Consider the following 14,752-nt stretch of genomic DNA (forward strand, 5'->3'; position numbering starts at 1 on the left):
TCGTTTCGTAAATGCTTCGTATTTTGTTATGTATTCGTTTCGTTATTGGTTTGAGGTCGTTTCGTTATTATTTCCGCATGTTTGGAGCAAGTTTTATAGTTGTTTTTTGTTTAATTAGTGAAAAAAAATTATAATATCACACCAACAGTCAACAACAGAGGGAGAGGGAAGCTTCAGAAGTTCCCCCTGTCCCATTTGGAGGTTTTTTAGCATATTGCGCGGTCGCATCCGCCATTACGAATCGATTCGTTATTGTTTCGTTATTGTTTTGTAATTTTTTTACCATTTACGAAATTTCGTAAATATCGAACTTTTTTTTTAAAAAAAAATCGGAATTCTTTTAAATATCGAAACGCAAAAACCCCCAAAAAACGAATCGATTTTAGAAACAATTTTTTCCGTTGTTACCCAGGCCTAATAAATAGGCTTAAAGGCTTCATAGTGTTTCGGTGTGGGAAGCCATGGTGAACGGTGCATGGGTGTGGGGATGAGGGTTTATTTTGTTTAGGATAGGGGTTTTGGGATGAGTGTAAGGTCTGTGGTATGTGTGTAAAATGCCATGTGCTGATTTCCTGAATGTTATGAAAAAAAATAATACAAAGCTCTGACTGTAAGCAGTGGAAAACAGGTAGAAATAACAAGTCTATGTGTATTAAGATATGTAAATGATAATAATTTGTATTTAATGTCAAAATTAACTGATTAATTGAATAAGGTAGATAGGCATGTACACGTAAAAAATATTGGTACCTGATTATATCTGCCATGATTTGCTTTTCTGTTTTGTACCATAATTAAAATAAACAGTTTTAACAAAACAAAAAAAAGATGAACTGAACCATCTCAACTGGGCTCTACAGGCCAATGGATACTCCAACTCAGAGATCAGAAGAGCTGCAAGACCAAGAACAAGCCACGAGAATAAAGATGAAGATCCACCCAGAGGAAAAGTGTTCTTGCCATACATCAAGGGAACCACTGACTGCATAGGGAAGCTGATGAGGAAACACAACATACAAACTATCTACAGACCCACCAAGAAAATCCAAGAAATGCTACGTTCAGCAAAGGACAAGAGGGATCCTCTCACTTCTGCAGGAGTCTACCGTATACCATGCAGCCGTGGACAAGTCTACATAGGGACCACCAAACGCAGCAATGCCCGAACATGAATCAAGGAACATAAAAGGCACTGCAGACTACTCCAACCAGAGAAGTCAGCCATAGCAGAGCACCTGATGAGCCAACTTGGACACAGCATATTATTTGAGAACACAGAAATGCTGGACCACTCTCACAACCACCATGTCAGACTACACAGAGAAGCCATTGAAATCTACAAGCATGTGGACAATTTCAACAGAAAGGAGGAAACCATGAAAATGAGCAAATCTGGCTACCAGTATTAAAAAACTCTAAAATTGCAACAGCACAACAACAAAGAGGAAACAAACAAGGACATCTAATTACCTCTCAACCAAAGTTTGCCCCAGGCACAGTCAGGCCATTGTATGCTAATCAAGCATCAGTTTCCAAAGTATAGCATTGGGAGAGCAGCATTGTTGTATGATGATGATACTAACGCAGTGCAATTGTGGTATAACAGTGGTGTGTGATGATCCCCTGGTTGATGTAAAATTTCTTCACTCTTTTGCCGTAGAACTAATTGAATTAATCGTTTCATTAGCCACTTTTTTCTGGAGAAATATTCAGGTTGTTTTTTTTTTGTTCAAAAAATATATAATGAATTAATTAACTCCTTTTTGTTAGAAAATTCCTGACTTAACTTATAAATGTATTGATTTTCATTCATGCCAGACATAAGTGTCTCGTGTGCTATGTTGCAGAAATCTTTCCTTGGATCCTATTGGTGGCCCCAAAAGTCCTTCTGTGCTCTGGAATGCCATGATCCATCCTTTTGTCAACTTGACCCTCAAAGGGGTTATTTGGTATCAAGGTAAGTTCATTCAGAACTTGGCAACATTACTTGTTTGGAATGCAACTTCTTAGGAATAGAACTCCCCGAATCCACCAGCCAACATAAACCCTGAAGACGCAGGTTCGCAGCTTGGGTGTGATCCTGGACTCATCGCTGAGCCTGGAAGCCCAGGTTTCGGCTATGACCAGGGGAGCATTAGCACAACCAAAATTTGTGCACCAACTGCACCCATACCTTGGGAAGTCTGACTTAGCCACGGTAGCCCACGTTCTGGTTACATCCCGTATAGACTACTGCAATGCACTCTACGTGGGGCTGCCTTTGAAGACTGTTCAGAGGCTTCAAATGGTCCAATGGGCAGCAGCTAGATTACTAACAGGAGCAGCGCTCAGGAAGCATACAACTCCTCTGCTGTGCCAACTCCACTGTCTGCCAGTTTGCTACCAGGCACAATTCAAAGTGCTGGCTTTAGCCCTTAAAGCCCTAAACGGCTCCAGCCCAGCTTACCTGTCCAAACGTATCTCTCCCTATGAACCAGCTAGGAGCTTAAGATCATCTGGGGAGGCCCTACTCTCGGTCCCGCCTCCTTCGCAGCGATTGGTGGGAACGAGAGACAGGGCCTTCTCAGCCGTGGCCCCTCGGCTAGGGAATGCCCTCCCTAGGGATATCAGAACAGCCCCCTCCCTCCTAACATTTTGAAAAAGAGTTAAAACCTGGCTCTTTCAGCAAGCATTTGCATATGCAGTGTAACAGGCTAATTTAGATCCCTGGAACAATTGGACGATGTGACGGGAAAATGATTTTAGTAATGAGATGCTGAGGACTTGTGTTTTTATTGTTTCTGCTGTTTTTATATGGCTTATATTATATGTTAATGTTCTTAATTATATTTTATGTTGCTTGGGGCATTGATTGCTGATTGTAAACAGCCTTGAATCGCCATCGGGCTAAGAAAGGCGGTATTTAAATATGGTAAACTAGCTGAACCCACCACACGTTGCTGTGGCCAACCTTCCCTCCTTCTTTTTCGCCTTCTTTCTTTCTCTCCTTCCTTCCTTCCTTCCTTCCCTCTTTTTCTTTCCGTTCTTTCTTCATTCTCTACCTGTTTCTTTTGTCGCTTCCTTTGCTCTTTTGTTCCATCCTTCCTTGTGTCTTCCCTTCCTTCCCTTTCTCTTTCTCTCTTTCATTCCTTCTCTCCTTCCTTCCCTCTTTCACTTTTTTATTTCATTCTCTCCTCTCCTTCCTTCCTCCTCTACCCTTCTTTCTTTCCTTCTTTCTCTCCTTCCCTCCTTCTTTTCCTTCTTCTTTCCCTCTTTCTCTCCCTCCTTCTCTCCTTCCTTCCTTCTCTACCCTTCTTCCTTTCCTTCCTTCTCTCCTTCCCTCCTTCTCTCCTTCCTTCTTTCCCTCCCTTCTTCTCTCCTTCCTTCCTTCTCTATCCTTTTTTTCTTCCTTCTTTCCTTCCCTCCTTCTTTCCCTCCTTCTCTACCCTTCTTTCCTTCCTTCCTTCTCTCCTTCCCTCCTTCTCTTATTCCTGTGTATGTGTTTTGTGTGTGTGTGTGTGTATGCATATATGTGTGTATATATGTGTGTTTGTCTATATATATGTGTGTGTGTGTGTGTGTGGTTTTGCATGTGGTTGTAATGTATTTTTGTTGGGTTTTTTTTTTTTTTGCTTTTTAAGTCCCTTCTGCTGTGTTTTTCAGTGTTTTTATGTGTGAAAGTCACTCATTGGCCTGAGAGGTGTCTTGCGTCCAAATTTGGTTTCAGTTCATCCAGTGGTTTTTTAGTTTTGTTAATCCCACAAACGAACATTACATTTTTATTTATATAGATAAAGAAATAAATGCTGGGAGCTGCCATCCAAAAAGTAACTTTTTCAAGCTGTGAGTAAACCCCACAATGAGCACATAGGTAAAGGTAAAGGTTGTCCCCTGACATTAAGTCCAGTCATGTCTGACTCTGGGGTGTGGTGCTCATCTCCATTTCTAAGCCGAAGAGCCGGCGTTGTCCATAGACACCTCCAAGGTCATGTGGCTGGCATGACTGCATGGAGCGCCGTTACCTTCCTGCCAGAGCGGTACCTATTGATCTACTCACATTTGCATGTTTTCGAACTGCTAGGTTGGCAGAAGCTAGGGCTGACAGCGGAAGCTCACGCCGCTCCCCAGAATTGAACCTGCGACCTTTCGATCAACAAGCTCAGCAGCTCAGTGCTTTAACCCACTGAGCCACCAGGGGCACATAGATACCAATATTTATATAATTTTTACTGTTTTTCGTCTCTTTGTGCCTATACCAGGTGAAGCTAACACAATAATGAACACAGATCTGTACAACTGCACATTCCCTGCCCTCATTGAAGACTGGCGGAAAGCCTTCCACGAAGGTTCCCAAAGACAAACTCAGCTGTATTTTCCCTTTGGTTTTGTCCAGGTAAGTGATTATCACACAAAGGAATGAGTGTTAGATGGGTTAGTGGACCCTGTTAATAACGGGACGATTGGGAAAAGACAACCAGGCAAGTGGATTCTGCAACAAATGGAAAAAATTAATATATTTAATCCCTGCAAAGATAAGAAATACTTTGTGTGTCAGAAGAATCCCTATCACTGTCCATCGCATTCGTCAATACCGGTTTGAAACTGCATTAAATGGTCAATGTAGATGGGGGCCTATGAGATCAATTCAAGCAAGAAGAACGGCACAATAGAGCTTGTCTACCTGATCCGAAATCTACAACTGGCGTTCCCCATCTTGTGTTACAGTTATGCACAGATCGCCGCGTAGCACCAGATGACAACTTCCCACGTATCCGGTGGCATCAAACTGCAGACTTTGGCTATGCTCCTAATAAGAAAATGCCCAATACTTTTATGGCGGTGACCATAGATCTTGGTGATGATCATTCTCCCTACGGCAGGTAGGGAGAATTGCAATTTATTTATTTATCGTGTCAGGAGTGAACCAAAACAGATTAAAAAAACAGACAAACAAACCACAAGATTTGCAGACTTGGTATTCTATTAAATGTACTTTGACCAGTATCTTGCCACTTGGAGTGCTTCTGGTGTTGTTGCAAGAAGGTCCTCCATTGTGCATGTGGCAGGGCTCATGTTGCATTGCAGTAGGTAGTCTGTGGTTTGCTCTTCTCCACACTCGCATGTCGTGGATCCCACTTTGTAGCCCCATTTATTAAGGTTGGCTCTACATCTCGTGGTGCCAGAGCGCAGTCTGTTCAGCGCCTTCCAAGTCTCCCAGTTTTCTGTGTGCCCAGGGGGGAGTCTCTCATTTTGTATCAGCCATTGGTTGAGGTTCTTGGTTTGAGCCTGCCACTTTTGGACTCTCGCTTGCTGAGGTGTTCCAGCGAGTGTCTCTGTAGATCTTAGAAAACTATTTCTAGATTGAAGTCATTGACATGCTGGCTGATACCCAAAGAGGGGATGAGCTGGAGATGTCTCTGCCTTGGTCCTTTCACTATTGGCTGCTACTTCCCGGCGGATGTCAGGTAGTGCAATACTGGCTAAACAGTGTAATTTCTCCAGTGGTGTAGGGCGCAGACATCCCGTGATAATGCGGCATGTGCTGGCTGATACCCAAACAGGGGGTGGACCGGAGATGTCTCTGCCTTGGTCCTTTCACTATTGGTTGCTACTTCCCGGCGGATGTCAGGTGGTGCAATACCGGCTAAGCAGTGTAATTTCTCCAGTGGTGTAGGGTGCAGACACCCCATGATAATCTGGCATGTCTCATTAAGAGCCACATCCACTGTTTTAGTGTGATGAGATGTGTTCCACACTGGGCATGCGTACTCAGCAGCAGAGTAGCATAGCGCAAGGGCAGATGTCTTCACTGTGTCTGGTTGTGATCCCCAGGTTGTGCCAGTCAGCTTTCGTATGATATTGTTTCTAGCGCCCACTTTTTGCATAATATTCAGGTAGCGCTTCTTGTAGGTCAGAGCACGGTCCAGAGTAACTCCCAGGTATTTGGGTGCGCTGCAATGCTCCAATGGGATTCCTTCCCAGGTGATCCTCAGAGCTTGGGATGCTTGCCTGTTCTTAAGATGAAATTGCAATCATTTCCTTGTTTTACACCAAATACCTATGAAAAAAACCCCAGATATGTGGTCTACATATTGCCCAGTGATAATCCTCCCCTTCTGTTTCCCAGCATCCACCCCAGAGATAAGCAGACTGTGGCCTATCGATTATTCCTTGGTGCACTGGCAGTTGCTTATGATAAGAAACGCCTGGTTTTCCAAGGGCCTTACCCTCAGACGGTGCAGGTGGATGCACACCTTGGACTCCTCAAAGTCACCTACAATGAGCCCATTGAGCTTCGCCAGTTGAGTGAGGAGATATTTGAGGTAGGTTTGGCAATGGTTGAGATATGCCTTTGCCTGAAAAGGGCATGAGCTCTGTTAGTAAAAAAAAGTCAAGCAATGCCATTTTGTTTGTTCCCTATGAAGAAGGGGCTGGACAACCTGCTGGAGATGCTCTTGCTGGAGATCCTGCATTGACTTGATGCAGGGTTGGACTTGATGGGGCCCCTTCCAGTCGAATCTTATCTAGTTGGTGGGCCATGAGTTCTCTATCAATATGTTCCCTGGTAGTGCAGTGGGTTAAACCACTGAACTTGCTGATCGAAAGGTTGGTGGTTGGAATCCAGGGAGTAGGATGAGCTCTCGCTGTTAGCACTAGCTCTAGCCAACCTAGCAGTTCAAAAACATGCAAATGTGAGTAGATCAATAGGTACCGCTTCGATAGGAAAGTAACAGTGTGCCATGCAGTCACGATGGGCACATGAGCTTGGAGGTGTCTACAGACAACGCCGGCTCTTTGGCTTAGAATGGAGATGAGCACCCTCCCCTCCCCCAGAGTCGGACATGGTAAAGGTAAAGATTTTCCCCTGACATTAAGTCATCAGTTGGGGACCCCTCCCCCCAGTACCAACTGCTGCTCTAGGCCAGAGTGAGAGCGGGGGGGGGGGGGGGGGGCAGGAGACAGTTCCACCTTGTACATTAAATATTACATTACATTGTATATACATAGAATATTTATAATATTATAATGTAATACAATATAATACTACTAATAATAAATTATAATTATATATTTTATATTACATGTAATATTACTAATAATATTACAATATAATGGTATAGTACAATATAGTAATATATAATACTGATATTGTACTATGCTATTTATTTCGTATCAAAAGCATTGCATAAATTAGTATAAAACTGATAAAATAGAAGGCGTGCAGGTGGCTAAATATCTTTTGACCAAAAACGGGCAACAGCAACGGCATTGTCTGTGACCTCCAACAATTCCTCCTCTGTACATGAGGCAGGGCACAATGGACAAGCATACAGATGCAGAGTTGTTTGTTGTGCTCCAGAGTCACACAAGGTATGGGATTCTTTTAGGGTACTATGTGTACTATGCTAATAATATAATATATTGTTTGTATGTATGTATATATGTATATGTATGTGTGTATGTGTATATACACACACACACACATATATACATATATACATATATACATATATACATATATACATACACACACACACACACACACACCTACACACACACACCTATCTTGTAAGCAACTCTGAGTCCCCTTTGGGGTGAGAAGGATGGCATATAAATGTCATAAATAAATAAATAAATAAATAAATAAATAAATAAGATCTGCAACAACGCTCCTATCCTTTAGGAAAAAACTAAAAACGTGGATCTGGGACCAGGCATTTGGACAAGCGGGCAGATAAAGAAAGAACTTTTGACGATGACTAGGAATGATTAATGGATTAGACCTACGGAACTCTGGAAAACAAAATGCTGAGCACGAGAATAGTATATATGATGTTTTATACGATGTTTATATGATGTGTTATGTACTGGTTGTTTGATTGTTTTAATTGTGATAACTGTTTTAATTATGCATTTGTATATTGTGTGTAATTTTGTACAGGCATCGAATCATGCCTTTTCTGTAAGCCGCCCTGAGTCCTCCTTCGGGGGTTGAGAAGGGTGGGGTAAAAGTACTCGAAATAAAATAAATAAATAAATAAATAAATAATAAATAGTCCAATCGTTACTGATTGGATCACCATTTCTAAGCCAAATAGCCAGCATGGCTAGCACCATTACCTTCCTGCTGGAGCGGTACCAAATAGCCAGCATGGCTAGCACCATTACCTTCCTGCTGGAGCGGTACCAAATAGCCAGCATGGCTAGCACTATTACCTTCCTGCTGGAGCGGTACCCACTGATCTACTCACATTGGCATGTTTTTGAACTGCTAGTTTGGTCGGAGCTAGGGCTAATGGCGGGAGCTCATCCCACTCCCTAGATTCCAACCACCAACCTTTCCATCAGCAAGTTCAGCTCTTGGCATGTTTTTGAACTGCTAGGTTGGTAGAAGCTGGGGCTGACAGTGATAGCTCACGCTGCTCCCCGGTTTCAAACCTGCGACCTTTCGGTCAACAAGTTCATGACTAGACTTAATGTCAGGGGAAACATTTCCCTTTACCTTATGTTACTTTCCAGGACTCTGAGTTGGAGTAAATGTTAACTTTTCTCTCTTTGGCAGGTGTGTTGCTCAGAACAGCCCGTGTGCAAGTGGACCCCAGTGTCGATCAAGGCATCCTTGTACTTCTCAGTGTTTCTGCTCAATATAGCTTGCCCCCGAACTGTGCTTGGCCTGCGCTATGCATGGATGGAGTGGCCTTGCGAATACATGCTGTGCCCCTTGTACAACCTGCAGAACTTGCCTGCCCCTCCATTTATTACGTTTGCCAAAAATAACCCTGCCTGGATTGTATGGTAAAGAGGGCAAAATCCCAGGAGGTCTCTTGGATCAGAGAGTGCCAAGGAAGGCCGAACAGAGACAGAGGTCGGAGATTATTTTTGTAATGGATATAGTAAACTTCTCAGGTCGGTAACTGCAGAGCCAAAAATCCTCAGATTGGGAAGACTGGCTGTGCACCAGAAAAGGGAAAAATTGAATCAGTCGATTTTTCAGGCAGTTTCTTGCACTTTGCACTTGCTCTGAACTTTTGTGATAATGTAACGAAGATTTTTAGCAGCTACACTGAGAATCAACCAAGCTACTTAGCAAACTATAACTACTTACTTTTGCAAGGGAAGTATAGTTGCATTGCAGACTATATGTGTATTTACTCAGAGGTATGGTCCACAGGTTTCCATAGGACTTAATGCCAAGTAAATGTGTTTAAGATTTATTTATTTATTTGTCGTGTCAGAGCTACCAGACCATTATATTACATTTCTAACAGAACAAAGCAAACAAACAGAGAAAATACAAAACTTGTGAGTTTGATAGTTGGTTAAATGTCCTTTGACCAGTATCTGGCCACTTGGAGTGCTTCTGGTGTTGCTGCAAGAAGGTCCTCCCTTGTGCATGTGGCTGGGCTCAGGTTGCATTGCAGCAGGTGGTCAGTGGTTTGCTCTTCTCCACACTCGCATGTCGAGGATTCCACTTTGTAGCTCCATTTCTGAAGGTTGGCTCTGCATCTCGTGGTGCCAGAGCGCAGTCTGTTCAGTGCCTTCCAAGTCGCCCAGTCTTCTGTGTGCCCAGGGGGAGTCTCTCATTTGGTATCAGCCATTGGTTGAGGTGCTGGGTTTGAGCCTGCCACTTTTGGACTCTCGCTTGCTGAGGTGTTCTAGCGAGTGTCTCTGTAGATCTTAGAAAACTATGTCTAGATTTAAGTCGTTGACGTGCTGGCTGATACCCAAACAGGGGATGAGCTGGAGATGTCTCTGCCTTGGTCCTTTCACTATTGGCTGTTACTTCCCGGCGGATGTCAGGTGGTGCAATACCGGCTAAGCAGTGTAATTTCTCCAGTGGTGTAGGGTGCAGACACCCTGTGATAATGCGGCATGTCTCATTAAGAGCCACATCCACTGTTTTAGTGTGGTGAGATGTGTTCCACACTGGGCATGCATACTCAGCAGCAGAGTAGCACAGCACAAGGGCAGATATCTGTATCTGGTTTAAGATTACTGTTGTGATTTTACTGGTATGTACCCTGTTCCTTGACTAAGCAGGGATTTGACTCCCATAACTGTCAGCCAACTGAGTGGAAATTAATATAAGATTATTAAGAATATCTTTGGCCATAACTTCGTAACCACAGATGTAGTTAGACAGTAGTTTGATAGGTTCTTCATCTCAGGATATTCCAGTGATCTAGCCATCTGTTTTCCCATTGTCTACTCTGGAGAACTGTCTTTTTTCTTTCTGAAGCAAGGCAAACAATCCTACAATTTGCTGTGGTCAAATCTCATCTGGAATACTGTGTCCAGTTCTGGGCACCACTGTTCAAGGATATTGACAAACTGAAATGTTTCCAGAGGAGGCACCAAAGATGGTCAAAGGTCTGGAAACGAAGCTCTATGAGGAATGACTTGGGGGCTGAGTATGTTTAGCTTCAATAAGAGAAGATTGAGAGGTGATTTACACAGCAACAAAAGAGATTCCACATGAACATTGTGTTTAATATCAACTTCTTGTTGGTAAGAGTAGAACGTACTGTCTCAGAGGATGTGAATTCCTTCTTAGGAGGTTCTTAAACACAGGTTGAATGGCCAGGTTTCAAGGGTCCTTTTGCTATCAATTCCTTTGTGATGGGGGTTGGACTAGATCAGTGATTCTCAACCTTCCTAATGCCGCAACCCCTTAATATAGTTCCTCCTGTTGTGGTGACCCTCCCAACCATAAAATTATTTTCATTGCTACTTCACAGCTGTAATTTTGCTACTGTTATGAATCAAAATGTAAATATCTGATATGCAGGATGTATTTTCATTCACTTGACCAAATTTGGCAAATAACTGGTGGGGTTGGGGTGGGGTGGGGGTTGATTTTGTCATTTTTGAAGTTGCAGTTGCTGGGATTTATAGTTCACCTACAACCAAAGAGCATTCTGAACACCACCAACAATAAAATCAAACAGAGACGTTGCCCAGGGGATGCCCGGATGTGTTACCATCCTCTGGAAGGCTTCTCTCATGTCTGTGCATGGGAAGCTGGGACTGACAGATGGGAGCTCACCCCGTCTTGCAGATTCGAACCGCCGACCTTCAGGTCAGCAGTTTAGCCGGCACAAGGGTTTAACCCATTGTGCCACTGCAACTCCTGCTTGAGAGGTAACGTCCAGCCATCCTTTTGTGCTTAGAACTGCACCAAGAAGCAACTCTTATAATAAACAACCAAGAAATAAAAAAGCCGATAAATATTACACAAGGCACCAGGCAGGGATGTCCTTTATCCCCCCTCCTCTTTATTTTAATCATGGATGTGCTGATTAGAAACATCAACAGAGACCCAAACTTGAAAGGCATGAAAATATACAAACATCATTTTAAATTGAGAGCATATGCAGATGACGTAGTATGCATTATAGAGGACCCAATAAGCAACATTAAGAATTGGCTACAAAAGATAGAAGACTTTGGAACTCTGGCTGGTTTCAAACTAAACAGACAAAAAACAAAATTTTTAGTCAAAAATATGGATCAAAAGGCCAAAACTACACTACAAGAAATCGCGGGGATTAAAATAGAAAATAAAATAAAATACCTAGGGGTTTATATTACGAAGAGTAACGTATCCCTTATAAAAAACAACTACGAATTACTGTGGAAAAAAATAAAAAAAGACATGGATAATTGGAAATACAAAAATATATCCCTATTAGGACGCATTGCGCTAACAAAAATGATAATACTCCCTCAAATACTGTTCCTGTTCCAAACCCTCCCAGTAATTAGAAGTGACTTCCTATTCAAGAAATGGAACTCAGATCTCTCTAAATTTATCTGGAAAAATAAAAAGGCAAGAATCAGTATGAAGATACTAACAGACGAAAGGAAAAGAGGGGGACTGGGCCTCCCAAATTTTAAAACCTATTACGAAGCATGTAATTTAGTTGCTATAAAAGAATGGGCCACGCTTGAAGATACCCCGCTACTGGCACTAGAAGGTCACGATATCAGGGCCGGCTGGCACGGATATTTGTGGCAAAATAAGAGACGAGTGGAAAAAGGCTTCAGTGACCACTACATTAGAGCGGCACTGTTGAAAACATGGGAAAAATACAAACCCAGACTTTGCAATGGAACACCACTATGGCTATCGCCGGTCGAGGCCAAACACAAAAGGGAGCTAGGGGTGGAGAACTGGATGACATATCAACAGTTACTGACAAAAAACCCGGAGGGCAACCTAATATTAAAACCACTAGAAGAAATCCAAAGGGTGAATAAAAATATATCATGGTTAAATTACTACCAAATATACCAAGACTATAAAGAAGATGCAAAAATAGGATTCAATCAGACACAGGGAGTATGGGAGAAGGTACTAAATAAACGGAAAAAACTAATTAAGATAATTTACCAACAACTATTGGCCTGGGACACAGAGGAGGAGCAAGTTAAAAATTGCCAGATAAAATGGGCAAGAGATGTGGGTCACACTATACTAACAAGTGAATGGGAGGAAATTTGGAATCACAAAATAAAATATGTTGAAGCCAGCGATCTGCGCGAGAACTGGTATAAGATGTTTTATAGGTGGCACTATACACCAGAAAAATTGGCTAAATTCAATAAAAATATAACAAATAAGTGTTGGAAGTGTGAAAAGGAAATTGGAACCTACTTTCATCAGTGGTGGGCATGTAAAAAGATAAAAAAGTTCTGGAAGGAAATACACCAAGCTTCTCAAAAAATCTTGAAAACTAATTTTCCGCAGGTGCCTGAAACATACTTATTGGGAATTACAAACATAAAAATTGACAAAAATCAGGATAAGGTACTCTTCCTCCTGGGGACTGCCGCAAGATTAGTACTCGCAAGAGTCTGGAAATCGCAAGAAATTCCAACCTTAGAAGACTGGATTCTAAAGGTGCTAGACATTACCCAAATGGACTGCCTCTCACAAAGATTGAAAGACACAAGCAAAAGGACAAACTGGATAGGACTCAAAGACTTTATTAAAACAAGGGGGATCCCATGGCAAATAGATCTGTCAAGCATATAAAATACGAACCCTAAAAGAAGCACGACTGGCAAGATAACAGAAAGATACGAGATGAAGATGTCTGGAAGATTCTTGGGAAGTCGCGTCACCCCCTGCCCCATTTCCCTCACTATTCCCTCCCCCCCCTTTTGTCTTTTCCTCCTCACTACCTTTTCCCTCTGAACCCGTCCCACCCCCACCCCTACTTTTGACATAACCCTCTGTATATACATGAAACCTCAATAAAAATTATGTAAAAAAAAAAAAAAAGAACTGCTCCTATTGTGCTAACCAGAGTAGAAACGTAGGAACAGCTTTCTGCTGTCCAGAGGGTCATGGGGTTTGCGTGAATCTACAAGAGAGTTTTCTTGCTGAGCCAGATTTTCAGGAAGGAAAAGTCATTGGACCCTAAGAATAACATATATTTTGGTTTCCTTTCTGTTCCCAAGATCGTTAGCCTAAACCTGTTTCAGTCATGTGCATTTAAATCATGTACAACCATGAGTCGAATCTATCAGAGTTTTCCTGGCAAGATTTTTCATAAGGGGATTTGCCATATTTTCAGGCTGAAAGAGTATGATTTGCCCAAAGTAACCCAATGGCCAAGCTTGGATTTGAAAACTCATTTTCAGAGTCCTAGTCTAATACACAAAGCACTGCAGCACACCAGCTCTCCTTGGTTACTTCCTTGTTTCAATTTCAATCATGTTGGTGTTGCATATAAAGCAGGAACGGATTTTAGACTAAGTTTTATTAGGCAACCTATTGGACTTGGCCTGGCTTCAGAGAGCCTTCTGGCAACCTATCGTAGTGCAATAAACTTGTCCTTTTTTGGTAGCAGCACAAAAAAATGAGAAAACCCCACTAAAGAAAGCTCTGTTGGTAGAGATCTCCAATTTTAAATCGTGCTTGAAGGTTTTGAATTTTAATTAGCATTTAGTATATGATTTGCTGTTTTAAGTGCTTTGTAGCCTGCTGTTCTTCATATCATGTTCAATGATTGTGTCTGCAATTTACATGGTTCCATGTTTGCATTCTTCCTGAAAGCCATTTTCTTTGTTTACTGGTACGAATGAGAAATAAATGTTGATTTTAAAACAAAGGAATACAATGAGTTGTCGGTACCTGGAAACAGTTGTATGGTAAATAATTTAAAACCATTTATAGATAATTATATTAAATAAGAGCTGACTGTCGACTAACATTCAAATGAATCCTTATGGAGTGTTTGCTGATGCTTGCAGCAAAGGTCTCACTTCAAAACCATCTGAAACCGGACTATGTCACAAACATATTACTTATAATATTGCAATATAGTGGTATAGTACAAGATATTATGTTATAGGGTATGATGTTTTTTAAACTACTGTTTATGAATCTTGTTTTTTAAAAAAAAGATATTATTTAAGTAAACATACATTTGCAAGTGTTTGTTGCATACAGTGCAATACTTTCTATGTTGTGAGTCAGCATTCTGACACCATACCTACTACTAGTAGTAGGAGAAGAAGATGGAGTGATGCAGAAACAGAGGAGAATCAGCACCAGCTAAAACGCATTCGTGACATCTTTCTGGCTCCCAGTGATGAAGAAGACTTTGCAGGATTCAGGCCAGAGGAGGCTATGGAAGCAGATTACAGGGGAGTGAAGAGAGTGGCTAGTGATTCTGGCAGTGAGAGTGACACTATGTCTAAGAGGCTTAGAGACACAGCAGATAACTCCAGTGATAGTGAGGATGAGTTGGAGGAGGCTGTA

The 14,752-nt window shown here is 42.0% G+C and overlaps 1 protein-coding gene across 2 annotated transcripts in view; it reads left to right on the plus strand.

The window, feature by feature from the left end:
• The window catches only part of SIAE (sialic acid acetylesterase), a 41,046-nt gene extending 26,687 nt beyond the window's left edge, over window positions 1-14,359 (plus strand). The window contains exons 6-10 of one of the 2 annotated variants that reach the window (XM_060787565.2): window positions 1,848-1,957; window positions 4,239-4,372; window positions 4,705-4,859; window positions 6,107-6,302; window positions 8,543-14,359. In XM_060787565.2, coding sequence (XP_060643548.2) covers window positions 1,848-1,957; window positions 4,239-4,372; window positions 4,705-4,859; window positions 6,107-6,302; window positions 8,543-8,779 — 832 coding nt within the window. In that variant the 3' untranslated portion in view covers window positions 8,780-14,359. The remainder of the gene's footprint in view (window positions 1-1,847; window positions 1,958-4,238; window positions 4,373-4,704; window positions 4,860-6,106; window positions 6,303-8,542) is intronic. The other variant, XM_060787564.2, reaches the window with a different exon arrangement.
• The last annotated feature ends 393 nt before the right edge of the window (window positions 14,360-14,752 follow it).

The sequence above is a fragment of the Anolis sagrei genome, chromosome 7 (assembly GCF_037176765.1).
Source record: "Anolis sagrei isolate rAnoSag1 chromosome 7, rAnoSag1.mat, whole genome shotgun sequence".
NCBI lineage: Eukaryota > Metazoa > Chordata > Lepidosauria > Squamata > Dactyloidae > Anolis > Anolis sagrei.